This window comes from Cutaneotrichosporon oleaginosum (genome assembly GCF_008065305.1).
Source record: "Cutaneotrichosporon oleaginosum strain ATCC 20508 chromosome Unknown ATCC20508_contig01, whole genome shotgun sequence".
NCBI lineage: Eukaryota > Fungi > Basidiomycota > Tremellomycetes > Trichosporonales > Trichosporonaceae > Cutaneotrichosporon > Cutaneotrichosporon oleaginosum.
This window is the reverse complement of record NW_027072170.1, coordinates 2,575,300-2,601,356: the sequence shown is the minus strand read 5'-3', so window position 1 is coordinate 2,601,356 and position 26,057 is coordinate 2,575,300. Positions and strand designations below refer to the sequence as shown.

General features: G+C 62.5%; 11 protein-coding genes across 11 annotated transcripts; 3 read left to right on the top strand and 8 right to left on the bottom strand.

Annotated features, from left to right (window-relative positions):
• Positions 1-130: 130 nt before the first annotated feature.
• On the bottom strand, positions 131-3,784 carry COLE_01042 (uncharacterized protein; the record flags this gene model as incomplete). Its single annotated transcript, XM_018422116.2, has 2 exons — positions 131-2,888; positions 2,988-3,784. 2 exons carry the CDS (start codon positions 3,782-3,784, stop codon positions 131-133), a joined length of 3,555 nt encoding a protein of 1,184 aa, XP_018281813.1.
• A 1,589-nt stretch (positions 3,785-5,373) lies between these two features.
• On the bottom strand, positions 5,374-8,983 carry COLE_01041 (uncharacterized protein; the record flags this gene model as incomplete). The annotated part of the gene is made up of 4 exons (XM_018422117.2): positions 5,374-5,544; positions 5,589-5,945; positions 5,981-8,750; positions 8,853-8,983. The coding sequence occupies 4 exons, from the start codon at positions 8,981-8,983 to the stop codon at positions 5,374-5,376; spliced, it is 3,429 nt and encodes a 1,142-aa protein (XP_018281814.1).
• A 1,075-nt stretch (positions 8,984-10,058) lies between these two features.
• COLE_01040 (uncharacterized protein) lies at positions 10,059-11,622 on the bottom strand (the record flags this gene model as incomplete). The annotated part of the gene is made up of 2 exons (XM_018420192.1): positions 10,059-11,096; positions 11,143-11,622. The coding sequence occupies 2 exons, from the start codon at positions 11,620-11,622 to the stop codon at positions 10,059-10,061; spliced, it is 1,518 nt and encodes a 505-aa protein (XP_018281815.1).
• Positions 11,623-12,080: 458 nt separating this feature from the next.
• COLE_01039 (uncharacterized protein) lies at positions 12,081-12,950 on the top strand (the record flags this gene model as incomplete). Its single annotated transcript, XM_018422118.2, has 4 exons — positions 12,081-12,204; positions 12,236-12,295; positions 12,333-12,380; positions 12,535-12,950. The coding sequence occupies 4 exons, from the start codon at positions 12,081-12,083 to the stop codon at positions 12,948-12,950; spliced, it is 648 nt and encodes a 215-aa protein (XP_018281816.1).
• Positions 12,951-13,001: 51 nt separating this feature from the next.
• Positions 13,002-13,672, bottom strand: COLE_01038 (uncharacterized protein; the record flags this gene model as incomplete). Its single annotated transcript, XM_018422119.2, has 2 exons — positions 13,002-13,588; positions 13,627-13,672. 2 exons carry the CDS (start codon positions 13,670-13,672, stop codon positions 13,002-13,004), a joined length of 633 nt encoding a protein of 210 aa, XP_018281817.1.
• Positions 13,673-14,019: 347 nt separating this feature from the next.
• Positions 14,020-15,763, bottom strand: COLE_01037 (uncharacterized protein; the record flags this gene model as incomplete). The annotated part of the gene is made up of 3 exons (XM_018425922.2): positions 14,020-14,865; positions 14,902-15,397; positions 15,429-15,763. The coding sequence occupies 3 exons, from the start codon at positions 15,761-15,763 to the stop codon at positions 14,020-14,022; spliced, it is 1,677 nt and encodes a 558-aa protein (XP_018281818.1).
• A 978-nt stretch (positions 15,764-16,741) lies between these two features.
• COLE_01036 (uncharacterized protein) lies at positions 16,742-17,478 on the top strand (the record flags this gene model as incomplete). The annotated part of the gene is made up of 4 exons (XM_065626119.1): positions 16,742-16,762; positions 16,796-16,900; positions 16,961-17,166; positions 17,199-17,478. 4 exons carry the CDS (start codon positions 16,742-16,744, stop codon positions 17,476-17,478), a joined length of 612 nt encoding a protein of 203 aa, XP_065482613.1.
• A 121-nt stretch (positions 17,479-17,599) lies between these two features.
• Positions 17,600-19,212, bottom strand: COLE_01035 (uncharacterized protein; the record flags this gene model as incomplete). The annotated part of the gene is made up of 2 exons (XM_018425713.2): positions 17,600-19,144; positions 19,192-19,212. The coding sequence occupies 2 exons, from the start codon at positions 19,210-19,212 to the stop codon at positions 17,600-17,602; spliced, it is 1,566 nt and encodes a 521-aa protein (XP_018281820.1).
• Positions 19,213-19,765: 553 nt separating this feature from the next.
• On the top strand, positions 19,766-20,846 carry COLE_01034 (uncharacterized protein; the record flags this gene model as incomplete). The annotated part of the gene is made up of 4 exons (XM_018425924.2): positions 19,766-19,816; positions 19,890-20,010; positions 20,108-20,497; positions 20,617-20,846. 4 exons carry the CDS (start codon positions 19,766-19,768, stop codon positions 20,844-20,846), a joined length of 792 nt encoding a protein of 263 aa, XP_018281821.1.
• An 876-nt stretch (positions 20,847-21,722) lies between these two features.
• Positions 21,723-22,543, bottom strand: COLE_01033 (uncharacterized protein; the record flags this gene model as incomplete). Its single annotated transcript, XM_065626118.1, has 3 exons — positions 21,723-21,842; positions 22,015-22,118; positions 22,399-22,543. 3 exons carry the CDS (start codon positions 22,541-22,543, stop codon positions 21,723-21,725), a joined length of 369 nt encoding a protein of 122 aa, XP_065482612.1.
• A 696-nt stretch (positions 22,544-23,239) lies between these two features.
• COLE_01032 (uncharacterized protein) lies at positions 23,240-25,831 on the bottom strand (the record flags this gene model as incomplete). The annotated part of the gene is made up of 2 exons (XM_018419616.2): positions 23,240-25,305; positions 25,444-25,831. The coding sequence occupies 2 exons, from the start codon at positions 25,829-25,831 to the stop codon at positions 23,240-23,242; spliced, it is 2,454 nt and encodes an 817-aa protein (XP_018281823.1).
• Positions 25,832-26,057: the final 226 nt, after the last annotated feature.

Sequence of the window (26,057 nt, the reverse complement as noted above, 5' to 3'; positions counted from 1 at the left end):
TATCGTCTACAACATGATGCAACAACACTCCTCGCGCGCTTCCCTCCACAACATGTATGTGCCCCGTTCATTCCTCGTCTTGTTTTGGGTTGTCTGGTGGTCGGCTGACCGGTATTTTGCGGAAGCTAAACTAAAGCAGCCCCTGCCCAAGCCCTTCGTACAGCAGCTGCGTGCTCCGCTCGTAGTGGCTCGGCAGATGATCATTGAGCATCGTCTTCGAGAACAGCGGCTCGCGGAAGCGCTCCTCGACGCTGTCGCACTGCCGCAGGATCACTCTCTGCGCCTGCTGCTTGCTGCTCGAGTGGCTTGCGGGGCCCGCCTGGTCAACCGTGACGAACACGTCAAAGTATTCCATGATGTACACGCTGCCGGGCGGGTACAGTTTGTCGTTGTCCATGTCGGCACGCATCGTCTTGATGAGCGACATGAGCCAGTCGGCCTGCGCCTCATCGGACGCGCCGCGCTTCAGACCCATGACGCGCGCGACAATCTCCTCCGCCACGCCGCGCTCCTCAAACAGCGTGACGGCAATGTTGCGCAGGTCGCGCAGCACACCGAGGGAGAGAGTCGGGACGACGTCCGCGTTCTGGATGATGCTCGTGATGAGGCCCTCCGAGTGGCGCGCCAGATCGGGCGAAGCCACCGCGGGAATGCCGTACGCATAGCAATGAATCGGACGGCCAGGGGGAAGGCCGGACGAGAAGCCAGTCACGAACGGCGTAGTGATGCGCGGGTGGCGCACAGGTCGTTCGCGCGCAGCATTCTGAGCCATGAAAGTCTCGGCAGGCACAGCCGAATTGATAGCGAGGAGGGCAGCAACGCCACCACCGAGCGAGTGTCCGCACAGCACGAGGCCGTACGTTGGATACTGCTCGAGCGCATCCAGCAGCGTCTGGTGCACTCTGCTGTGCTTGTCGGTGAGCTTGACCGCCGAGTCATACATGCCAGAGTGGACAAAGTATGCGCCGTCCGGGTCGCCACCCTCGACACTGATCTCGCGGTAGTCGCACGTAAGATCAACGAGCACGTCCGACAGCCCGAGCGTCCCGCGACACGTGAGCACAATCGCCTGCAGCTCGTGCTCAGCAGCGACGTAGTGCACCAGAGGTGGCGCCTTCTCCTGCGCGAATGCCGGCGAGTACGCCTCCGACTCGGTGAACGAAGACAGCAACAGCGCGTCGATTTGAATGTTTGTATGCTGAGCGAAAGCCCAACTGTTGGCATGGTGTCGTCCCGTCGTGGGGAAGTTGAAATCGGCATTGCCAAGCCCGAAGATGCGCAGGAAGTTCTGCCCGTACGCAGCCGACGAGTAGCGCATGAAGCGGTGAATGTTCTTGATGAGCGGCTCGTGCGGGAAGAGGTTGGCGGCTGTGTCGCGCTGACCGATGGAGAAGATCTGCGAGCTCGACGCCTGGATACGGCTGGACCGCGTGCGCATCGACCCGTGCATCGAGCCGCGGTTGATTCTACGCGGCCCAAACGGCGTGGACGGCGGAGGTGCCGGTCCGCGAACAGTTGTCGGAGACGGCGGAGGCGACTCAACCGTCGTAGCCGGGCGGAGCGTCTGACGGACCGAGATACTAATGGGTTCCGATGGACCAGCCTCCTCCTCGCGCTCAGGGAACGGTTGAGGCTTCTTGTTGCGCACCGTGGCACGGAAGTTTGCGGCATCGCGCAGGGCTGCCAGCGAGCGACGCCCCATCTTGGCCTTGCCCTTGCCTTTGGACAGCGAGGCAGACCTCTTCTCGGGACTAGACGGAGGCGGTGGCGGCGTGGCGTCCGCGCGACGCTTCTGGGGCGAGCCGCGCGGCGTGCTTGATCTGCCACTACTTGGGCCGGCTTCAGCAGCGCGGCCCCAGTCTATGCTGCGCACGTCGGCTCTACTGTTATCCCGCGTCACGGCAATAGGTGCAACGACAGGCTCAGCGGCGGCCGAGGCAAAAGGCGAGTGACTTCTCTCGCGCTCGCGCTCGCGCTTGCCGGGCGGTGGCGAAGGCGACTGGGACGGCGACATTCTCTTCACGCGCCGCACGGTGCGGCGATGCTGCAGCAGCTTGTTGGTCATGGTACGCAGCACAAGCTGGATGCGATCCGAACTGCCACTCGGCGACGGCCCTTCCGAGAAGCCACTCTGGTCCGAAGGGACAGAGGGGACGAGGGCCGAAGTGGCCGAGTTGGGCTCGTCGAGCAGGTGGTCCACCTCTATCCACTCAGTCTCGTCTTCCTCGACAACCGGCGTCTGCATGGGGGTCGCTGGAGGCCGGAAGTTGTCCGACTGGTCCGACATCTCGACATCCTCATCGACAGCCTCGACCAGCACGTCGGGAATGTTAACCGTGCTGCTGCGCGGGAGCAGACGCTCGCGCTCTGGCGGGCTGGGGGCCAGACGCTCCAGCGTTTGGGTGACCACCATAGACTCGGAGAATTCGTCGGTGATCTCGTACGTATCAGTGTGGACGCGCTTGAGCTGGCGGCGACGAGACTTCTCAGGCGAGTCCATGGGAGTCTTCGGCTTGACCGGTGCCGGTGGCTCATCGTCATCGCCTTCGTCTGCGCTGGCCAATCCCTCTAGCTGAAGGAGGAGTTCGAGATCAGCTCCTTTGTTGTCGTCCGGGGTCGGGCCGAGGGACCGGGCGGTGGTGCGAGAGGAGCGTGACATGCGGGACCTGACAGGGGCTGGTGCACCAACATTGGGCACATGGTTCATGTTGACATCCCCGTCGGCATCATGCGCCTCTTCAATGGCCGGCGGCAACTGCTGGCGTGTCGAGCGGCGCGAAAGTGTTGCTGTCGGACCAGGGGCGTCAATCTCGGGCAGGGGCAGGGGTTCCTGCTTCGCCGCCGAGAAGGACTCGTCTGACGACATCAACACAGTGCAGTCGTAAAGACTAGGGGTGTAAGCGGAATCCCGGCGGGTTCGGAACTCGGAGGCAGAAGGCTTCCAGCTGCGCTTCTGGTGCGCATCTGCCTGCTCAAGAGCTACTCACACTTTCATCTTGAGTCTCTTGGCCGTGCTGTGCCAGGTTGCGTTTTGCAAGCACGCAAAGGCGGTCAGGGCCTTTGTGAGGGCAGTCAGAGTGGCGACCTTGCCGTGCTCGGCAGCTTTGAAGCGAGGGTCCTCGAGCAGTTCGCGGCGGACAAGTGTGATGATACTGCTGAGCGCGCGCGAGCTCTCGTTGGAACCGAATAGGCTGTCAAACAAGGTCACACTTTCGTGCGCGGCGAAGCTTGCTCCCTGCACGGTGTTGGCGGTGAGGTAAAAGCCGCTCATGGCGAACAACTCTGCGAGGGTGAACGTGTGGTGAATGACATAGATGCCGAGGTTGGTCCAGCGGTCGAGGACGTTGAGGAAGGCGTCTGTGCTTGGGCCTTTGCCCGTGTTGTCAGCCAGCCCGACGGCAGCCAGAAGATCGCCATCTAGCGCAGCATTAGAGGCGAGGTAGACACGGCGCGCGCTCGAAATGGCGGAGATGAGCACCCGGCGAGTGTAGCCAAGCCCCACGCGCGTGCTATACTGCGATCCCTCCAGGATGACCTCGATGAAGAATGCCGTGACGCGCAAGCTGAGGCGGGCGCTAGTGGCGAGGGCGCTAATGAGGTTTGCTATGGAGGCGGGGAAGACGGTAGCTGCTTCATGCTGCGCGCGGTGTATGAGCGCTGTCGAAGTCGGAGCTGTGGCTCCGCGCGCAACATGGGATGCGGCGGGGAGGGAGAGAGGACGAGAAGGCCGAGCCGGGCCGTAGACACGCGGCGTAGCGACGGTGTCGCCTGTTGTTGAGGGCATGCTCTATCTCCAAGCACGCATCAAAGAGAGTTAGGTGCGCGCTGCGCCTAGGAGGACGCTGTGGGAAGCCGTTGAGGGCTGAGGCTGGGGTAGGGGGAGGAAGGGGGGGGGAAGAGAGATGCGGGGCCGTGCGATGCGAGATCTAGAGAGCGTGTCTCTTGAATCTTTTCAAGGTGATGGGCGCGGCCGTGTGCGGGGTTGGGGAGGACAGAGGAGAGAGGGAGAACGTGGAGTGTACGAGCTTCGTGTAGCTGACGCGGTGTACAGTATCGTCAGATCGCTCGTTTGTGTGCGGGCTGGGGGTGAGGGCGGTCGTGGGCGGAGTTGGCGATCCGAAGGTGTGGGGGGTGGGGTTTGGGCGCGGGCGCGGGCGCGGGTGGGGGATGGGGACGGCGAAGCGGGTGGGCGTCGGGGGTGGGCGGCGATGGCGATGGGGACCAAGAAGAAAGAGGAGAGATGACAACGACGAAGACAAGAGACAAGAAAGAGATGGAGAAGAGATGGAGAAGAGACAGAGATGGACAAGGAAGGTGGCGAATGGTACAAGGGATGTTTGCCGCGTCGCTGTCACGCTCCACGGGGTGAATAAGGGTCCAAGCAGCCGATCGCGGATCGACGCGTCAGGCGGTCGGGCAGCGGCGGGCAGGGAGGGCCTCAATTCAGTCGCGACTCTTTTATCGCGTTGACACGAGAACAGCTAAGAATGAAGGAGATGGGGATGGAGGTGGAGACGGAAGGTGTCGAGCACGATGAGAATGCAACGGGGATAGGTCGAGGTTGATTGAGCGAAGAGGTCGAAGCGCAGATAGAGGTCACGCGCCACAGTGTGCCTCTTGTGCACGGCACGGACAGAGACGCGGCAGCGGCAGTGTCAGTGTCAGTGTCAGCGACCTCCTGATGGCTTGATGGTTCGCTGTGCTCCAAGCAGACTCCAGCTCGGATACACGCGCCGTCCATCGCTCGCCACGCACCAGATACCAGAATATCTGCACACTGCACGTCTTCGGGCCGCCGGTGTGTAATCAACCTCTCATCCACCCATTGTGCCTGGGAAGCTGGGAACAGACCCCGTCTCCTGGGTCATGCCAAAAATCCCCGCATTCTCCTTTAAAATCCTGAAAATGCTGCCACACAGAACGCACACCGCACGGCCACTTCTGACTTTGCCCCGAAACGTCATCATCGAGCACACGTGTTCTCTTTCTCTCTCTCCCCTCGTCCGAGCGCTGAAGAGTTATCATCGAGCGTTGAGCGAAATTATGTGGGAATCTTGATTGCGTGGTTCTCCATGTCTCAGCCCCACACGTTGACCGCTGGTCGTCTCGTCTGCGTCAGATATCAATGATAAACTCCCATGACGCGGCGCGGACAACGAGGGTCCTCCGTGGAAATGTCATGGGTCGAGTTGTTTCCTCGTTATTAACATGTCAGCTAGTCCCAGTCTCTGTGACGAGTTCTAACTCCACGCTCTTTCGTCCAACTCGTTGACGTGTCAGCTTGTCAGCATGTCTGCTTGTCAGCGGCCTCCGTGCTCCTCCCTCCTCAACCTTGGCTCGTCAAGTTCATCACTAATGGCGACTACATTACCCCTACCGCTCCAACAGCTCCAAGTCGTCGAGGAACGCTATCCACTGCTTCTTGTACAGCGCACCCCGATATGTTCCCCTCGAATCTGTCACCAGAATCTGGCGTGCCCCAAGCTTGACAAACATCTGCTGCACTAGCTCCAGCGGCGAGTACGCCTGTACAGTGATGGGCGCCTGTTGTTAGCTTGACATTCACCCACCCACACCCGTCCACTCACTCTGTCGATGTACTGGCTCAGGTCGTAGGGGTTGTGTCTCCCCTCGTGGCTCTCCGAGAAGCTGAAGATGCTCATGCGCGATGAGCGCATCAAGCTGTCGTCGGGGATCAGGTTGACCTCGGCATCCGGTTCGTCTGCGAGCTCATTGAGTGCGTGCTCCAGTTCGTTGATGCCGAGGAAGCCGAGGATACGCAATGTAGGGAATGTGCGTCCCTCACGATCCGCTGCCGGTTCCTTGACCAATACTGGGAAACCGGCGTCCGCATACCCGAGACGCACGAGCTCAAGCAAGCGTCCTGTGAGCTCGCGCACAGTGTGCACCTTGTCAGCGCGAAGCGTGGGTGCGTCGCGGTCCATCTGTTGTTAGCTCGAGCATCTTATCAGAAGCTCACCACTTCAGACACAAGTCTCCCACCCCAAAGGTATTCTTCCTTGTTGCTGAGGTACGGCAGCTTCTTGAGCTCAATGACGAGCTCGTAGATGCCGCGCTTCTCGAGCCCGTCGGCGACCGTCTTGGCCACTAGCACAGCGAGCATGACCGGCGCAACGTAGTTGAGAGTGCCGGTAAGCTCGAACATGATGACCGCAAGGGACACGGTCGTGCGCGTCACTCCCGCAAGCGTCGCAGCCGCGCCCACCATAGCGTAGATGCCTGGCACAATGCACGGACTCGCGCCCGCGCGGCACCCGTCGAATATGGGGAAGCTGGGGTGGTCATGCTCGAAGAGCTCGAGGAGAACGCCGACGATGCGGCCGAAGCACGCGCCAATAACAAGTGAGGGGATAAATATACCCGCAGGCAGCACGACGCCGAAGGTAATGATCGTCAGAGATGCCTTGATGAGCAGCGCCCAGCCAATCACACTAATGATGGAGCCAACCTTGAAGCCGCTGTCGACACACAGCGCCGACGTCGAGTCCACCGAGCACTCTGCAAAGAGCTTCGCGACGAGCTCTGTGCCGCCGAGGCGCGCCAATGGGTTCAAGAACGAGACGACCGTCGTGAGGGCAGTCACAAGGAACACCTCAAAGATGGGGTGGCGTGCGAGCCACGTGCCCTTGCGCACTTCCCGGCTCCAGATAATGTTGAGTCGCGAGAACAGTGCGCCGTACAACCCACCAAAGACACCGAGGAGGATGAACACGGCAAACTCCCAATAGTGGTACTCCTTGGTATACGTTACGGCAAAGAGGACGATCGAGCCGTTGCCGTACGGATTGAGGGCGCGCAGCGTGATCGCCGCGACAGCTGCACACCAGAAGGCGCGCCACATGACCTTTGGAGGGAAGTAGTACGACACCTCCTCGAGGGAGAAAAGGACACCACCGATCGGGGCGCCGAAGGACACGGCCACACCGGCAGCGCAGGCAGCTGAAAGAATCTCACGTCGCTTCAGCTCATTGTGGTCGTACTTTGCGAATGCGCGGGAGACAATGTTGGCGATGGCGGACGCGATGTGAACAAAAGGACCTTCCTTGCCGAGAGAAAGGCCCGAGCCGACCGATAGCGCTAGTCCCACACTCTTGACGACGAGCGTCGACATGCCCAGGTAGCCGTGAATCACGAATCCGGAGAGGATCGTCTTAATCTCGGGAATACCACTGCCGGCAGCCATGTAGATAACGGGGCGGGGAGGTTGGGGTGGAGCTTCCAAGCTGGCGTCTGACCCAGGCGTGAGGAGTGGCTCGCGCTCAGTGGGCAGCTTGAGCGGAGGCGCTAGCTGCGCCCCTCGAGCCTCGACCGAGGGGCCAAGGAACGCCGAGTCCTTCGACGTGACGTGGTTGGCCGAGGAAGTGAGGTAGTATGTAAGGGCGGAAGAGAGACAAGCGATGGTGACCGCGACGCAGAAGTAGGCCATGAACTCGGGTTGGCTCCAAAACGCAGCCTCAGCCTCATCACTGCCACCAAAGAACAGACCCCACTCTATCCAGTCGCCACACTCCTCTTCGTCGCCACTCGATGGGTCGGGATGAGTGCCACGACGGGGCGCACAACAGAAGCGCTTGGCGGTGCCCCAGGATCTGGCGCAGTACCCTTCTTTCAAATCGAAGAAGGCCATTTCGGAGCGGATGATGAGGAACGCGACGAGAGCCGTGAGAACGCCGACGACCGTCACGATCAGCCAGCCCTGGAAGCGGTCCCAGGCGTTGGCGATTGCGCCGCGCACTGAGCGATTTTTCAAGTGGCGAAGCCGGCGGATACGCGAGGACTCCTTGATGGCGTCGTGGAGCCAGTCAATGGTCACGTATGATGAGTACCACACGCGCGTGCCGTTTGCGAGCTTGCCCTCGTCCTCGCCATCGTCGTCATACTCTGAGCCATCATCGTATGCAGTCTGCGTGCGGTGGAGAGTGAGGCCAAGATTGCTCGACACACTCTTGAGCTTGCGGAAGACAGAGCCACTGGGTGATGAAGGCGACTGAATCTGTTGCACGGGTGAGAGATTGGACGAGACGCTGATGCCCCGGCGGTGGGCAGGTCGCGACGACGAGCGGCCACCACGCGAAGCGCTGCCGAAGCCTGCGTTCTCCTCCTTGCGCAGGCGAGGTGTTCCATGAGCGGTAGCAGGCTGCTGCCTGCTCGTTGTATACCCCGAGCTTGGCAGGGCAAGGGAAGGCAGCTTGGGGCTCTCGCCGCGCCGACCAGTCGAGCTCCCCGCTGCCATTGACGCGATGCGTCGTGAGTCGCCACCGCCTAGGCCGAGAGCCGAGTCGGGCCCAAGTCCGAGGCCGCCTAGACTCCCTGCCAAGGGGGGACCAAGGTGGCCTGTCGCGCCGTAGGTCGGCATGTTAACAGGACGTGCACTCGCGACGCTCGCACTCCGCCGCGAGCTGCCAAGTCGAGGGCTGGTGCCCAGTATGGGCACCGAGTCGCCACGGTGGCTGCTCGGCGTGGGGTGGTACTGCGCCTGTATGGGCATGGCCTGCTGGGACTGGAGGTCGCCGACGCCAGGAGTGGGGTTCAGGCGAGGGGTCCGTGCAACAGGGTCGGTATCGTACTCGGAGCTGAGGGAGAGGGAAGACTGCGAGACCGAGCCGGGCTGGCGGACGCTGGCGAGGCTCGGAGATGTCTGAATGCTGGCGGGAACGTACTGCGACGATGGCGGCTCTGAGGTGAACGTCGACGGGTTGGGAAAGTATGTCATGGGCGAGGGTGGTTGGCTATCGTTAGCGGGGGATGGTACGACGGACGAGGCGCAGGGCCACATTCGCGTGGAGCAGCGCCGGCGCCTTGTCTGAGGGCTGGGAGACTCGTGTACACACCTTGGCTCGTCGCTCGACTGGCCGCGCGAATGGGTGGTGGGGTGAGTGCCGCGGCGCGTCGAGATGATCGACGGCGGCCGTGCGCCGCGCAAGGCCGAGCCAGGATTGCTGGCTGAGCCGCGGCGGTCCATAGCTGATGAGTAGTGGGGCGTGCGGGGGAGAGGCAGCGGTCGAGCTTAGAAGGAATGAAGAGGGAGGGGGGTAGAAGGGGGAATGGAGGTCGAGGGGAGAGCAAGGAGGGAGGAAACGTTTGGCGTGGTCGGTCGCGTGAGCGCGTACGCAGCGACGCAGCGCGTCGTGTCCGAGCGCGCGAGGGGGTGTGCGCGGTGCGCGATTCGCGTGAAGACTGTGAATGATCGAATGAGGAGGTGCAATGCGCGAGACAACCGCTCGCTCAGTGCAATGACTGTGGAAGAACGTGAAGAGAGATGAGAGAGAAAGACGAAGAGAAAGAGAGTGGTGTTGAGAGAAAGAGGAGGAGGAGGTGGGGGGGAAGGTGCGAGGACAAGGTGAGGAAACCGGCACCCCGCACGCTGCACGCCGGCAACAACGCGCCGTCCCCTTGCTCGTCGGCCTCGTCCCAAATCCTAAATCTCCTCTCAATTTCACTCCACGAGCAACTACTTCTATCCATCACCTACACTCCCAAGTGCCATCGTCGCCGGCGCATCTCCCCTTCTGATGCTTCTGCACGCTCTGGGACTATCCATGCATGCGCGCAGGCGTATGGGAGCCTGTGGTTGTCGGTGGCGAACAATTGGAGTGCGTGCAAGGGCGTGTTTCGACCCGTCACAAGGAACACGGGCAGGCGCGAGGGTCACGCGTCACCCTCACCATCCTATGCCCACCCACCCCATGCGTGCTCCGTACTTTGCCGCTGTTGGGACGACTAGCTCGGGTTGTCTTGTTCTCGCGCGTATCCGTGCTTGTGCCCATGCGTGTATGTGTATGGGCCATGCATATCAAGGCGGCAAACATGCTGACTGTTCGTCGCGGTGCCGCCGGTGTGGCTTATGACGTTTTGAATCCGGACTGACACTAATGTTTACGCACACTACTGTCAGCGACTCGAGTCATCTTTGAGCTTAGCGGCTGTGGCTGCGACGATCAGTGACAGCAGCAGTCTCCCAGTCTCTCTTCGTGACGGAGCATGTGTTGCACATGTACCGGTGCGCAGTGCATTCGCAGTGACAGAATACAAAAGCACTACTCGTCGCGCAACTTGATACGCGACATATCCTCCCACCTGTACTCGTGGTTGCGATTATGCGTACGCTGCTTCTTGTCTTCCTCATACGCGCGCATCGTCTCCTCGGCGTCGGCGGCGTACGCAAAGCTGCTCGTGGGCACGCCGATGGGCTCAAGTTTCTTGAGCCACAGCGGCAGCGTCGGCTCCCACAGCGGATGGATGTTGCTCAGGTCGACGGGGCACGCCCACGCCGCCCGGTCCACTTCGCCGGGTATGGCGGGGGCGCTGTCGCCCGTGCTCTGGCGCTCCGCCGCGTCGGCCGCGAGCATGTCCTCGGAGATGTCTACGAACTCGAGCACGGTGGGGTGCTTGACGCAAAAGTCGCGCAGCGCCGCGTTGAAGCGCTTCGTCATCTCGATGCGCACGGGTTTCGTGCACAGAGGCGGGTCGTGTGCCAACAGGTCCATGATTGACATCTTGGGAGGGGCTTCCGGCATCGGCGATGCTGCGCCGGTGCCGTTCAAGGACAGCTTGTCAAATTCATTCTCCACCCCGAGCCTGGGCGACGCGCTGGCCTTGGCCCATGGGGTGCGAGACACGCGCTCGCCCAGCAGGTCGCGCTCGAGCGCGCGCTCCATCTTGGCATGGTCCTCCTCCAAGCGCTCCACGTACTTCTCCGGTATACGCGGCAGAGTCTCGTCCTGCACGAGGGGCGGGAGGGCAGCGCCAACGAGCACCTTGGTGGGGGAGAGTCTCCGGATGCCCCGAGCTTCGCCGTTGCTCTGGGCCGCCACCTCGGCTGCCCTCCTCCCAATGGGCCCGTTCACAATCTCGCGCTCGAGCCAGGCCGTGTATGCCTTAGCAACGTTATCCACAAAGCGCTCAGGACCCAGAGCTGGCCCGCGCCCCGAGGTTTCCGTGGCCCTCGCGAGGACGCCCTCGGCGGGTGTGGAAACAGCGCTGGGCTCCTCGGTGTACTCGCTGTGTTCGTCCCATGTCGCCGGGACAATGGGTTTGTGTTGCAATTGCCAGAGGTAATTGATTTGGAGATCAACCTAGGGATCAGCACAGCTGAAGAGCAGAGAAAAGAAAGAGACGTACATTTCCAAATAGCAGCAAGGCGTACCGCCCGGCTGCTGGGATGAAAGCGTATGGTGGTGGCGCGAGGAACTGGTTGAGGAGAGGCAGCAAGTCGTTCGAGACCTGCTTGATTGACCTGGGGTTGTTGAGCCCCTTGGCACTTGCGCCTTTGAACGAGCGCACACGCGCTGAGCCCGAGTCGAGAAGTTTGAAGGGGCCGGCGAAAGAGTCCCCGAAGACGTGCAATGTTGGAGCCGGTGCTCTTGGGTTGTGTGAGTCGGCACGGTCGGCGCGGTTGATGTCAGCGCCGGCAGGCGGTTGATCCCCGTTAGACGAGGCATAGCGCGGATTCCCGCGTGGACTCGAGGCGCCTGATGGGGGGTGGGCGTTGGACGACGGCGTCTGGCGGGATCGCGGTGAGGTGGAGGTGGAGGATGGGGAGGTGGAAGGAGCGGCACCGCGGTTTCGCAAGTGGGGTGGTACGTAGCGACCCGTGGACATGGCGATGAAGGGATAGAAGGAGTGGGCGTAGGGTAAGATGGACAGACACGATGATTGTGATGACAGGCGTGACGATCGCGATGGTGTCGATGGTGATGAGGAACAGATGGAAGATGGACGAGCAACTGATTCAAAGGTGAGCTATTACCGGTATACCGATGGGATGGGGTGAGCTCGGAACTCGCCTGATCTCAATGGGGGAGAGGTGATGTCGTATCACATCCCCCTGCTTAACCACGTGGGCTGGGCCGGGCCCACGTGAGTTGAGCCAGGGCCGGAATGATCGACGATTATTGGCTTGGATGACGCTGATGCCATTCTCGGCATGTCACCGACGCACCACAGCCACCGCTCGGGCTGATGCTCGGGCTCCTCGGACCATCGATACCATCCTGCACCTTGCATTTGCTTTTCTCATCTTGACCCATCCTACTCATCCCCACATCTGACACACCGTGATGGCAAAGTCTGTCACCGACAAGGTCGAGGAGACGGCGCACGCCGTCGAGAAGCAGGCCGACAAGCAGCTCGACGTCCTCGTGCACCAGGACGCTGACTCGACCGACTCGAACGTCCGCTATGGTGTGCCGCCTGTCGATGTGGCTGACAGCAGCCGCGTATCTCCGCCGTATCCGCGACGTCGTGCGCGCCGGATCGCGATACACCGCATACAGTGGGTCGACGGATGGAGATGGGCTGGCTGACGACAGCGTCTGATGTCGGCGAGGCGTTCCGTCCCGTCGTGCCTCCCTGGGTTGGTGAGTGATTGTGTTCGAGAACGGAGGCGCAGATGCAAGATGACGGTGGAGGAAGGACAATTGTTGTGGGCATGTGGCGCCGCCTCTGTCCGGACAGAAAACCCAGACTTATGTCTGCGCCTCCGTTACCCAAGCTCAGGCCCGCTGACACCAGTCACCGCGGCGTACGGTATTTCGTGGGCCTACCTCATCGGCGATGTCTCCTTCACCACCTACAAGGCCAAGGAGCAGGGCCCGACGGCGTGGGAGGCCGCCAACTTCTCCGAGCCCACGCGTCTCTCCATGATCGCCGTTAAGCGGTCCGTGTTCCAAGGCTTGGCGTCGATGGCACTGCCGGCCTTCACGATCCACACGGCCGTCGCGCAGACCGCCAAGGCCGTCAAGAACTCGCCGAGCGCATTCACCAAGCGCTGGCTGCCGAGTGCGGTCGGTATTGGCATCGTCCCCTTCTTGCCCTACCTGTTCGATCACCCCGTCGAGTATGCGACGGACCTGCTGTTCGACAAGGTCGAGGAGGCCATGGCGAAGAACGGGGGCGCACGCCCCGCCGAGCCCAAGCACGAGCTCTAGCCAAATCTAAGTATGCATAGACCTATCACTGAGGGCGCAGGAGAAAGGGCATCAAGGGCGTACCGGCTCAGGAGGCGCGGGTGCAGCCGGAGTGGATGGGAATGAGTGCCGGCGCGCATCGAGCCCCTGCGCCGGGGCAGAGGCGGCCATGGAGAGTGACGAGCCGATCGAGATGTTCGCCGTCCCGGTGGCGGGTGTGGGAGGGGGCGTGGCCGTTGGCGCGGGCGAAGTAGGCGAGCCATCAGCTTGGAGGAGGTCGGCGTGCGCGTCCTCCTCTGCGATGGCCTGCACCTCAATGATCTTGGAGGTTGACGAGTCCGCGATGGACGCGTCGACAGGCTGGGACGCAGCACTGCAAAGCTTTGCAGGCGCCGACGTGTCGATCTGGAGCTTGGGCGCCGTCATAAACACGGAGGCGTGGTTAGACGGCGCCGCAGCGACGAGGACGAGCGGGGGTGGCGATGGCGTGCGGAACATGGGGCTGACGAGGTCCTCGGACGTGACGGCTGGAGGGAGGACGAGGGGTGATGGCGCGTGCAGATGTGCCTTGCGGACGATCGTCTTCTTGTCCGGTATATGTAGGAGGTCGTGCGGCTCGAGAGGCGGATCGGACGAGCGGCGGTCGGGTGCGGGTTTGGCTGGGTGAGTTGGGGTTGGAAGGAGCAGGACGACATACTACTCGATGGGCCGACAGATTGAGACAACGCCTTGGACGGGGTCATGATGACTGTACGCTGAGGCGGGCGCAGAGTCAGTGAGGTGGGCGAAGAAGAATCGAGGTCGGAGGATAGGACGATGAAAGTGTGAAGATGAGGAGATGTTGAGGAGCGAGGTGAAGATGGGGAGCATGGAGAGGCGGCCGGGAGTGGTCGCATCGCGCATCGCGCGCATGGTGGATGAGAAGTTAATCGCGCAGATCGGCGGGGCGTCATTTAGCGATACCTCCTTCTTGCATCCCCATCGCCTGTCGTTTCTCCATCACTCACTCTCTTCACACCCGACTGGAAGCAGCTACGCCCATCAAAGCCTCCGTCGTGAGAACACACTTCTGCATTCTAACACTCTAAGACTACAACTTGGCGCCCCTCGGCATCGCGACAACGGGGTCTGCGTCCGCCTTTGCTCGCTCGCGGAGAAGCTTGCGCAGAATCTTCCCGCTGGGACTCTTAGGGATGGCATCGACGACCACGATCCCGCCAGACAGATGTTTTGCGCGTGCCGCGCGCTGCGCAACCCAGGCCGCGACCTGCTCCGCCACGCTCTCCTTGTTATCGCCCTTCAACACAAGGTATGCCCGCACAAGCTCCGTTGCCTGCTTCGGGTCGTACACCCCCACCACACCGACGTCAAGCACGTCGTCGTGCTGGATCAGCAGGCCCTCCATCTCCGCCGGCGCGACCTGGAAGCCCTTGTACTTGATAAGCTCCTTCTTCCTGTCCACGACGGAAAGCCAGCCTTCCGCGTCACGCGTCACGACGTCCCCCGTCTTCAGCCATCCGCCCGGCGCGATGGTCGCGTCCGTCGCGGCTGGGTTGTTGTGGTACCCCTTCATGACGCATGGTCCGCGCACCCAGAGTTCGCCCGCTTCTCCGCGCGTTGTGTCGGCGTCCTCCCCGTCATCCTTCACTAGCCTCGCTTGGAAGCCCGGCAACAGCCGCCCCACCGAGTATTCTCGCCCAACGGAGATGCCGCGGTGCATGTTGGCGATGTTGGGCGAGGTCTCCGTCATTCCGTACGCCTGAATAATCCGGCATTGGGGTATGAGTGCAGTGAAGGCTTGCAGCAGCTCGGCGGAAAGGGGCGCAGCGCCCGACATGATCGTTTTGAGGCTGGAGAGGTCGTACTTTCTCACGTGGGGCGAGTTGAGAAGGACGATGAAGACGGGCGGCACGAACAGCCCAAGTGTGACTTTGAACTGGGATCAGATATCTCGAACGAGGTGACAACGTACCCGCTCAATAGCCTGGAGCACCGGCACCTCCTCGAAGCGCGGGAGGACGACGACAGCGGATCCCTGCGAAATGGGCTGCAGCAGCCCGATTACTGCGCCGTAGATGTGCGAGTACGGGATGAAGGCGATCACGGCGTCTCCGGGCCGCATGCGCTGGAACCCAATGTTGCCGGCCTGAATCTGGCTCGTAATGTTGAAGTGCGACGTCATGACGCCCTTCGGCAAGCCCGTTGTGCCGGACGAGTAGCATAACCAAGCGGTAGCTTGTGCGTCGGCGCGGTCGAAGCGCTGCGCGGTGAACTCGCCCTGGGGCAGGATATCGTACATGGTCTTGTACGGCGCATCCGCAGACTCGGCGAGGATCACGACACGCTCGGGCGGGAACGATCGCTTGAGGAGCGGGCGCGCCTCGTCGAACATGGCGATATGCGACGGGGCGAGGAAGACGAGCTCAGCCCCCGAGTCGTTGATCTGGTGCGCGAGCTCCGAGGGCGTGCTGGTGTCAGCTCCGCCCACCAGCGACTTACTATCCGGCATTCGCGGGGCTGAGGGTCACGCCGGCCGCCATGCACGCGTACGCTGCGACGACCCACTCGAGGCTGTTGAAGCCCCAGATGCACGCGACGCCGGGCGCTTCCGCTCCGCCAATGGCACGCATCGCGGCAGCGAGGCGGAGCGCGAGGGAGCGCAGCTCGGCGCGCGTCAGCGTGCGCCCGCTCTTGCCGTCGATGAAGGCTGGGAGCTGGTCATCGAAGGCCGGCAGCGGCGAGATGCCCGGCGCCTCGGGGAAGAGGTACTGGAACACGCTTTGCTGCGGGAAGAAGGGCGCGGGGTAGGGCGCCTCGTAGATGACGGGGGGCATGGTGAGGGCGTGAGGACGTGAGGCGTGAAGCGTGAGTGAGTGCGTGGCACTGGCGCGTCTTAAATGCATACATGGTCAATGGCCAAGCGGTGGGCAGGATGCAGTGAGATGCCGGACCGGCGCGATGCCAGGCGCGAGTCTGCCGTGAGATGCCGGTCGCCTGACTAGGAGATGGCCGATGTGTCGTCACCAGCCAGCCCCAGGTGGAGACAGTCCGCTAGTTCTCCGACTGAAAGCGGCACTGGTGACAGTTGCCCATGCCCAAGGCTTGACAGGCATCGTCGATAGTTGCAAAAGGTGGCGCATTCTGATCTGTGGCGGCAGTGCTGGCCCAATGTGAGGAGCTCACTGCCGCCTTGGCCATTTGATCAGAGTCTCCTGGACGAGGATTTCGAGGCGATTTTAGTGCACGAGCCAACACCTTGCCGCTTGCCCTGCGCCCCATCCTACCTCTCCCTCGCGCGAGGAATCTCGAAGCGGCGTAGCACAACTGTTGGTCTTCGGACTGCCCACCAGGCATATGGTCACACACTTCCGCGGGGGTTCGACCCCAGCGCGCCGTTTTTATGCTGTGCTTTATTTCTCCTGCATCCACTCTAATACATACTCGCAAGCTCAGAGACCACGAGCGCCATGCATAGGCAGAGGGCTTGACGCTTAGTCGTACACATATGCAGATGTCTTCCCCACAACCGTGCCTGAATCCGGGGACCTCCACTTCAACTTTTGAGTAGTTTTCGACAACAACATCTTGTCAAGACATCAGGCGACATGAACAAGGCTGTGAGTGGCGTACGGGGGTCGGGGGGTAGTCCTGCGCTACCGACTCTGATTGCTCTGAGCGCCTGCGCTTGGTCTGGCGGGCCCGTCCGCCTGCGTCGCTGCGACTGGACACCCCCCCTTCCCGTCCAGCGTTGCGGCAGCTCACACCAGACCTACATCGCCCCCGAGGACCAGGCGCCCGACGACCTCCGCTGGATGCGCGAGGCGCTGTATATGGTGCGTTTTGTCTTGGTTGCACACTAACAGCAGGCCGAGGAGGCGCTGCAGAACGGCGAGGTGCCCGTCGGCTGCGTGTTCGTCAAGGAAGGACAGGCGATCGCGCGCGCGCGCAACAGAACGAACGAGTGGCGCAATGTGAGTGTCCCGTCGCTCTCCCCAGATACCTGGCTGGCTCCGACCCATGACTGACACCAGGCCACGCTGCACGCCGAGCTCGAGGCGATCGACCACCTGCTCCCCTTCAACGCGCCCCCGCTCTCCGCAATCACGCTGTACGTCACCGTCGAGCCGTGTGTGATGTGCGCGAGCGCGCTGCGGCAGGTGGGCATCGGGCGCGTGGTGTACGGGTGCGGGAACGACCGGTTTGGCGGGTGCGGGAGCGTGCTCGACGTGTCTACGAGGTGCGTTGGCGTAGGGATATGCTCACCAGCCACATGCTCGATACCAACCCCGCGTTTGAGGCCGTGGGCGGGTATTATCGCGAAGAAGCGATAATGCTGCTTCGCCGGTTTTACATGAGCGAGAACCAGAATGCACCGAACCCGAAGAAGAAGGCGACGCGCGTGCTCAAAACTGACATCCCGCCGCCGCCATCCAGCGCCGCGTCGGCCGCAACGAGCCGAAGCGCGAGCGCGGCGCCGACCCCGCTGCCGAAACTCCTGCCGGTCGGAGGCACGCTGGCGAGCACTCCGCGGGCCTTGACGCCGCAGTAGAGGGGTGTAGTGCCAGACTGAGACTGTAGTGTATGATAGAGACGCCTGTTTTCGAGCTGTCCTCGTCCGAATATGCTGCATCTAATATTCTAATATACAACTCTAATGGCTCTTATCGTAATTAGTTCGCCTCGACCTTGGGCGCGGCGCGGATCGCCGCCTCGATGATGGCATTCGAGTCGTCGGGGTTGTCGAGGTAAAGGTGGTGCCCGGCATTCTTGACCACATGCACATCGACGTTGCGGTTGCCGGCCTCGGTAAGCACGGCCTTGGCGGCGCGGCCGCCCTCAACGTCCATCCAATCGCTGTCGCCGTACATGAACGTAACGGGGACCTTGAGGGGGCTGATGCGGTCAACGATGGGCATGCGCGCATACGCGCCCGGCGCGAGGATGTGGGAGATACAGAACTCGCCCGAGCCGCGCATCACGCTCGTGCCGTAGATGTAGGCGTGGAGGTCGCGGACGTCGTCGGCGCTCTGCGACGCGAACCGGCGGCTCGAGTACTTGCCAACGAGGAGGGGACCCCACGGGCCCATGCCGCGGAGGATTGAGAAGGGGGAGAGGCCCTTTTCCCATCCCCACAGGAGGAACTTTGTGACGCCGCGCCGCGTCGCGCTCTGCTGGGGGTGGGCAGCGGCTTCCGCCTCGGCGGCCGACGCTGCGGGATCGTGCATTTCCGCCTCGGCGGCGTCGGCGGCTGCGTCGAGCGAGGCGCCGTCGCTCACAGGCCGCGGCTTCGGCTGTCTTGTGGGGGGCGGGGCCGGTGGCTTATCGTTCAGCTGGCCGTGCGGGATGCCGGCTGGCGAGACGAGGATGAGGGACGACACGCGCTCAGGATACTTGAGCGCATAGGCTGACGAGAGATATCCGCCGAGACTGTGGCCGACGAGGACCATGCGCTCGATGCCTTCGGCGGCGCGCCACGCTTCGAGAGAGGAGAGGAAGAAGTGCTCGGCGCGCGCGACGCGCGCTTCCACTGCTGAGCCGGCGGGCGCGGCGAGGAGGCTCGGATTTGGGCGCGAGGAAAGGCCCATCCCGAGCCAGTCGAGGAAGAACGTGCGGCGGCCGGTGGCGTCGGCGGCGCGCGCAACGGCGTCCCAGTTCCGGAAGAAGAAGCCGAGCGCGGCGGCATATCCATGCACGACGACGACAGCCTCCTTGCTGTCCTTTGTGGCGGGGGAGGAGAACTCGAGCGTGTTGATGTAATCTGTCAGGCCTTCCGCGTGGTGGCAGTGAAGCGAGCGGGCGTGCTTGTGCTTCTTGCTCTTGGTTGTGTCATCCGACGAGATGCTCGAGTCCTCCTCAATCCGCATGTCCGGTCTTGGCGGCGCGAGGGTGGGGTCAGGAGTGGGGATGAAGACGGTGCGGAGCGTGGCGAGGAGCCCGTTGGTGGGTACAGGAACTGGCGGCGGGGCCGACGATGCAGGCTGGTGGTTCCACGAGAACCAGGAGCGCGAGGGCTCGGGCGCCGGCGGGTGGTAGTACGACAAGCGGCGGAGGAGGCGGTCCTCGGCGACGCGCGCGTCACGATATCCGCTCGACGCCCACCATGCTGCGAGGGAGGAGCGGAAGTCGGTGGGGATGGCGCGGGAAGGGGGTGGTTCGGAGAAGGAAGGCGTGGGCGAGCCCTTGGTGGACACGGGGGCGGAAACGGAGTGGACAGGCTGGCGTCAGTCAAGAGGAAGAGGTGCGGCGGGAATGAGGTGCTCACCTCAGCGTAAGCGGTCGCCATGGCGGAGTATCGCGCTGCGGCAAAGACGGTGGAGGCGGTGGCGAAGTGTGATGGGCGAGCTGCGCGGGCGGCGCGGGAGAGCAGTATCGTGAAGGGCGAGCGGTCAGCTCGTGTAGTCAGTGCGTGGAGTGAGATCGTGAGAGTGATGGGGTCGTGGAAGTGGATGATTGAGTTATAAATATTTGTGATGAGGGCTTTACTGCGCGCAACTGCGGCATGATCGGTGGCCGATGGTGGACAAGTTCGGCACGGCGGCGGAGACCGTGACCGACGGCCAGCTGGGTGGATGACCGGGGTGGACCAGATCTCCATCAGGCATTACGTCATGGCGTGCCCGGCCGAGTCGCCCACGCGTCATTACCTAATCAAGACAACACGCGATGCCCACGCGAAGCAGTGCCGACTAAAGCCCGTCACATTCGGTAAAGAATGCTTATTGGCCGACCAATAGCCGCCCTCATTGGTGGTGACGCCCCTCCATCCCTTCTCCCCCAGCCTCAAGAAGCCGCTCCGACATCTGTTTGCTCTCCACTCTCTACGCAAAAGCCACACCATGTCCGACAAGTCCAACGACATCGAGCACCTCAAGAGCCTCGTCTCGAAGGTGGGTTTAGGGTGTGCGTGCCGGCCGCGCACCCCTTTGCTGCCGCCCCCTGCTCCAGAACACTGACATCCAGCTCCAGGCCAAGATCACCGAGCTCGAGGGCAAGGCGGGCAGCGCCGTCAAGTCTGCCGTCGACGGCATCGTCGGCGGCAAGACGAGCCCCAAGCTTGTGCTCATGGGCCCTCCCGGTGCTGGTGAGTGGCCGCCGCGCGGTATCGGCGAGAGCTGGTGATGGGGCCGGCAGCTTGCTTGCCCCATCGCGCCCGCGCGTCACCGATCCGCTGACATCAGGCAAGGGCACGCAGGCGCCCGCGATCGCGGACAAGTACTGCGTGTGCCACCTCGCGACGGGCGACATGCTGCGCAGCCAGGTGGCCGCGCAGACCGAGCTCGGCAAGGAGGCCAAGAAGATCATGGACGCCGGCGGCCTCGTGTCGGACGAGATCATGGTCAACATGATCAAGAGCGAGCTCGAGAACAACAAGGAGTGCAAGGACGGCTTCATCCTCGACGGGTTCCCGCGGACGGTGCCGCAGGCCGAGAAGCTCGACGACATGCTCGCGGGCAAGGGCAAGAGAATCGACCACGCGATCGAGCTCAAGATTGACGACGCGCTCCTCATCTCGCGCATTACCGGCCGCCTGATCCACCCCGCCTCGGGCCGCTCGTACCACAGAGAGTGTGAGTGTGACACGCACTGCGCAGCAGTGCGGTTGGGCAAGGCAGGGAGACAACGAGTCTTTCGCCTGGCCTCGCCTGGCCTCGCCCCGCCCCGCCTGCCTATCCACCATTGACCCCAGTCAACCCCCCCAAGAAGGCCATGACGGACGACGTGACGGGCGAGCCGCTCATCCAGCGCTCGGACGACAACGCCGAGACGCTCAAGAAGCGCCTCGCGACGTACCACCAGCAGACGGGCCCGGTTGTGGGCCACTACCAGAAGACGGGCGTGTGGGCGCCCGTGGACGCCGCGCAGAGCCCCAAGCTCGTCTGGGCGTCCATCTCCTCCATCCTCGAGGGCAAGAAGTAGGGTGCACCTGTAGCCTAGCAGCATGCATATGCATGGCAGTCGTGGACTCGGGCAGAGGACGCGCGAGGAGCCCGCGGTGCGCGCAGTGAGCGCAGTGAGGAGATGGAGGAGATCCGATACACGCCGACGACAATAGCCGAAGGGGTCCGATTGGTTAGGCGTATTGCGCGGGGGTAGGCCCGGCGGGGCCTGTCGTGCCTGTCTCCGCACCCCATCGCGATGTGTGGGGTAGGTCACGAGTGAGGACGAGCGGGCGTGGTTGGGAGAGGGGAGAGGGCGGGGGCGGAGACGGAGAGGGGAGGGAGTGAGAGCGTATGGGGAGGGCTAAGAGAGGGAAGGAGGGAGGGGAGGGACGGGGGAGGTGGGTGCAGCCGGGTACTAAGCGGAACGGTGAGCTTCGGGACCTGCAATAGCTCAATCATAATACATCGCTACGGCTGGCTTACGTCGAGTCATGATGTCGATGCGACTACGCCGAAGGCATGCCGTTACCCGTGGTCCGTGCGCTGTGACGCGGAGGCGGAGGCGCGGAGGCGTGTCGGGCGGCCGGGATGGTCGTGGCGTCGGCAGGCGGACACGTGGAAGAGAGCGCTCCTGACCGAAGCGCCAAAGCCCGATGAGATGCTCGCCCGATGCCGGGGCGCGGGAATGATGCTCGTGGTTCGGATCGACGGCTGGACATGGGCCGCCGCGTACGCCGTACAGGTTGCGCTTGGGGCGGAGGGCCGCCGGGGCGTTGTCCACGTCCTTGTGATCTCCATTCTCTGTCTCCCACTGCGTCAGCGTGCGCCCTGGAGCGTCATCAGTCAGTCGCCGATCGCCGTCAGTGTCCCAGTGCCCCAGTGCCCCATCTCCAGCGATGCCAACCAGACCATATCAAATCATCTGACATCTCATATCTACGCAGCGGCTGGCGTCAGTGAATTCTCGCCCGCACCCACCGTTGAGCTCCGCAAGAGCCTTCTTCGAGTTCTCGTCGTCGGCCTTCTCAAGCATCTGGTGTCAGCGGGTCCTCGTCAGATCGTTAGGTATGCGAGGCCTCTAGCATGGGAGAGGGCGTGGGTCCGTGCGCCCGTGCGCCCGAGTGGGGGGTCCCGTCTCAAATCGCGCCCGATTCGTGGGGCGCCTTCTACCCAGCTTCCACGGCCCAGCCATGGCAACCACTCACAGACTTGAGGAGGGCCACGTAGTCGGCCTGGGCCTTCTCCTTCGAGGTGCCCTCGAGCTTCTTCCACGCGTTGTACTTGTACTTGGCGGTGAAGTTGAACGCGCCTGGGGTTAGCGGGAGCCAGGGAGCGAAGCAAGCGGCGGCGGGCGGCGAGCGGCGTGCGAAGGTGAAGCAGTGAAGCGAGCGCCGCGCGTAGGCGCAGATGAGACGGGTGACGGAGAGCGGTGAGAAAATGAAGCGGAGCTTCGCGGCGCATATCACTGCTTCCGGCGTCCTGCTCTGCCACAAACGGCCGTCCTCCTCCACGCCTACCGCTCACCGTGGCTCTTGTAGTCGCACTCGGTCCTACTACGCCGCACTTGCTCTACAGAGCACCTAACTCACCAGGCGCAGGACCAGTGCAGTCGCCCTCGTTGGCCTGCTTGAACAGCCCGTAGAACTCGAGCTGCTGGTCCTGGGTGGGCTTGGTCGGCCCGTCGGCCGGGAGGCCCTTGACGATCGCGACGGCCTTGTCGAATGCTGCGGACATGGTGTTGGAGGGGTTGAAGAGGATGGGGAGGAAGACGAAGACGAGAAGGAGGAGTGAGGTGGAGGTTAAGTACACGCTGCGTACGGCCAGTGGAGGCCGCGTTGGCCCGTTGACCGTTGGGGCCTGAAGCCAACCACGCAGCGTCCCCTACTTCCGGGTTCCGGACGCGCGCAGCCCCATCGTGTTCACGCGCCTAATTCTCATATCAGCGTAACGTGGTCGGGCGCCTGAAGGGATCGTGGGAGCCACGCGGTTGCTTGCCTATTTTTATGACGTCGCTGCCTTTCCTTTCCATTTGAGCCATAAGCCATAAGCATGCACGACTCAAGTGATGCCGACATTCCGTAGCCTTCGATCTGCAACGCTGTGCTACGTATGCCCCGATCCCCGCCCGTCTCGTACGGCATTTTGGGGTGAACCGCTGGGCTCCAGCTGCCGAGCTGCCGCAGCTCTCGATCAGGTCAGACGACCACCATGATGTCACCCTCATCCACCTCCCGTCTTCCCACACCAATACCACCCCGCACCAAATGTCATCGATGCATATACAAAATTATGGCCATCGCCGTGTGTCGCGATGCTATCAATGTTACTACTGACACAACTAGGGTCCGTCGGCCACCGGCCATGGCCACTCATGCACTCTCTATTCTTGCAGATGCTGCCTACGCCTTGATTGTCTACGCCTGGACTAGCCTACGCCTTAACGCTGCGGCGCTTGAAGATGCTCGTGAAGCCCGATAAACCCTTGCGGCTCACACTCCCCGAAATCGGCTTCGACAGCGTCGCCTGCGGCGTCGCCGACGACCGCTTGCTACTCCGCGCACTGCTGCCACTGCGGTCCTCCGACCAGCTGGGCTCAAGCACCGAGCTGCTCGAGCACGAGGAAGAGCTTGGGTCGAGCTCGGGTGTGGGCGGAGACGGCTGCAGGTTGTTCTGTGGCACCGTGACCGCGTTGCGGAGGCCAGAGGGGCCGCGCGCACGCCGGTCGTAGCCGCCAAACTCGGCCGGGGGCGCAGCGCCATTCGGCAGGGGCGCGCTACGAGGTGCAATGGACGGAGACAGAGTCGCTCTGAGCGCCTCCTTGGCCTGGGCGCGAAGCGTCGCGTCGGCCTCCTTCTCGCGCTTGGCCTCCAACTCTCTATACCGCGGGTCGAATCTGGAAGTGAACGGGATTGATGACGTGGGTGTGCTCGTGCCCCTAGGGGTCACACTTTCTGGGCGCACATACTCGGCGGGCGTCGGTGTCTTGCTCCGGTACGGGTCAGATGTGGGCCGGGGCATCTGAGGCTTCGCACGCAATGTCGGGATCTCCTTGGGAGGGAGGGGCTCTCTGATCTTGGGGGGCGGTGACGGCGTCTGCGTCCGAGCCTGCCGAGTGGGCTGGTGCTGGACTGGGGCGGGACTCTTGCTTTCGGGTCTGGCAGTTGGCGCGCCTCTAAGTGCGGCAGTCGGGGAAGTGCTTCGGGCAGGAGCGGCACCGGGAGGTAGGCTGCGGCCGGATGCAATGCTGGGCGAGCTCGGTGGTGACAACGATGCAGGAGACCCGGGGGTCCCCACAGACATCATCGACTGGCTGCTGCTCATCGCACTCGGTCGGGTAGGCTGCGTACGAAGCTCGGAAAGCGCCATGTGCGACGCCTGGCGGGAGAAGGTCGGTGGCGTCTTCATGTTCTCGACCGTTTCTGTGAGCAGGCCCGGCGACGAGGCGCAGTGATCCCAACCAGCAAGCATGGCCTGAGGTTTGACACCCTCGGCTTCAGCAATGTGGTTGGGGCATCTAACACCACCAAACAGCAGCGTCTCGGCTCCAGAAGCGCCACCGTTGACAGGATCAGTCATGGGCGACAGCCAGGCGCCGTAGCCCGTGACGCAACCAAAGAGAGGCCGTCGAACTCTGCCCGCCATGGTCGGAAGCAACGGAAGGAGGAACCGCTCAATGACGGTTGGGAGCTGAAGGGGAGCGTCCACAGGCACGATGTGAATTAGCGACAGGGGCGAAAGCTCAGTGATGGCAACTTGAGCCTGAGCACTCGAGGTCGTGACTGCCGTCGCAAGAATGGGCAAGGCCGCAGTTGTCAAAACAACAGTGTTCTGGAGCATTGCCTGTAGCACGCGTTGCTGGTCCAGCCGAGGGTCGGCGAAGGGAATAAAGTTGATTATCGCGTCAATGGGCGAGCCATCAGAGACCACCTGATCCTTCTTGAACAACGACGACGCTCTCTTATGCAAAGTCTTGCGCTCCTTGTCGCCAGCAATCGACGGAGTACGGCTCCGGTTGCTTTCCGAGACGAAGCGCGTAAGATCGAGCGCCGATCCTTGCCGCGAGACAGCGGGTGAGGATTCTTCAGCCGGGGAGTTGGAGCCAAATGACCACAGTCTCCGGCGCGCCGTCGGGGGTGGGGGAGTCCCCGGTGGGGTATGGGAACCGCTGAGGGATGTGGACGATCCGCGGCGGGATCGAGGCCCAAAGCTGCCTGGTCGTGTCAAAACCTGAGAAACAGCCGTGTCCCGCCGGTGGGCTTCAGCCAGTGCTGTTCCATATTGGAGAACAACAGTGACTGGGTGCGTGGCATCTGCGATGGCTGCTGCGGGTGGTTGGAATGGCTGAACAGTAGGATAAATGGTTTCGGAGTGGAGAAGGTGTGAGGGCGAGTTGAGAAGCTCGATTTCAGGGATGGGTTCCAGCGATCCCACCAGAACGAGTGTGTCCGCAAAGGCTGGAGAGTAAAGGAGGGGCGCTAGAGCGGCGCGGCTCGGCTCTGTGTGCGTGCGATTGATCAGAGTGTGATGATGTTTAGACGCGTCGTGACGGCAGCCAGAATGATAGAAGAGGAGAGGCAGCGTCAGCATCACTTTCGCTAGCAATCTCGGGTTCAGTAGAGAAAGCACCAACTCACCGCCAACGACCAGAATTACACGGTTCTGCTGAGACCAGATCTCATTGCCACGGTGGGTCTCGAGCGAGTCGACAACCCAGTGCGCTCGGCCGGGGCGAGACTGCAGGGGTGCCACTGGCGCGGGTTCCTTTCCCTTGGGGCTGGGGCTCGGGGGTGCTGGGCGGACACCACGGAATGCGGAAGGTGGTGGACGAACTCTGGACGGGGCCCGGTCTCCTTCTTGCAATGGGGTAAGACCTAGCAAGCCGCTGCTTGGTTTTCTAGCGTGGGTGTTTGCTGTTACTTCGGGCTTGATGGCAGAGAGGGAAGACTCGGAAGAAGACCGGCGATGTCCTTTGCCGCTGAGGAGGGAGCTAATGCTGCCCTTGCGGCGCAAGGAGAGAGGCATGGCGGGTGGGAAGGGGAGGGAGAGTGGAGATGGAAGGAGGATGGGAAAGCGCGCTTTTACAGGAGCGTGGAGAGATCAGTTGTGCTGGAACTGTGATAGATCGGAGACTGACGTCGCAACGTCGTGGTGGGAACAGAGGTGGGGCGAAACCTGTGCGAAATGACACTTGGCGGGCGCAGCTGGCGACGTCGAAGGGTCGTGCGGGGCACAGATGCCGTTGTGGTGT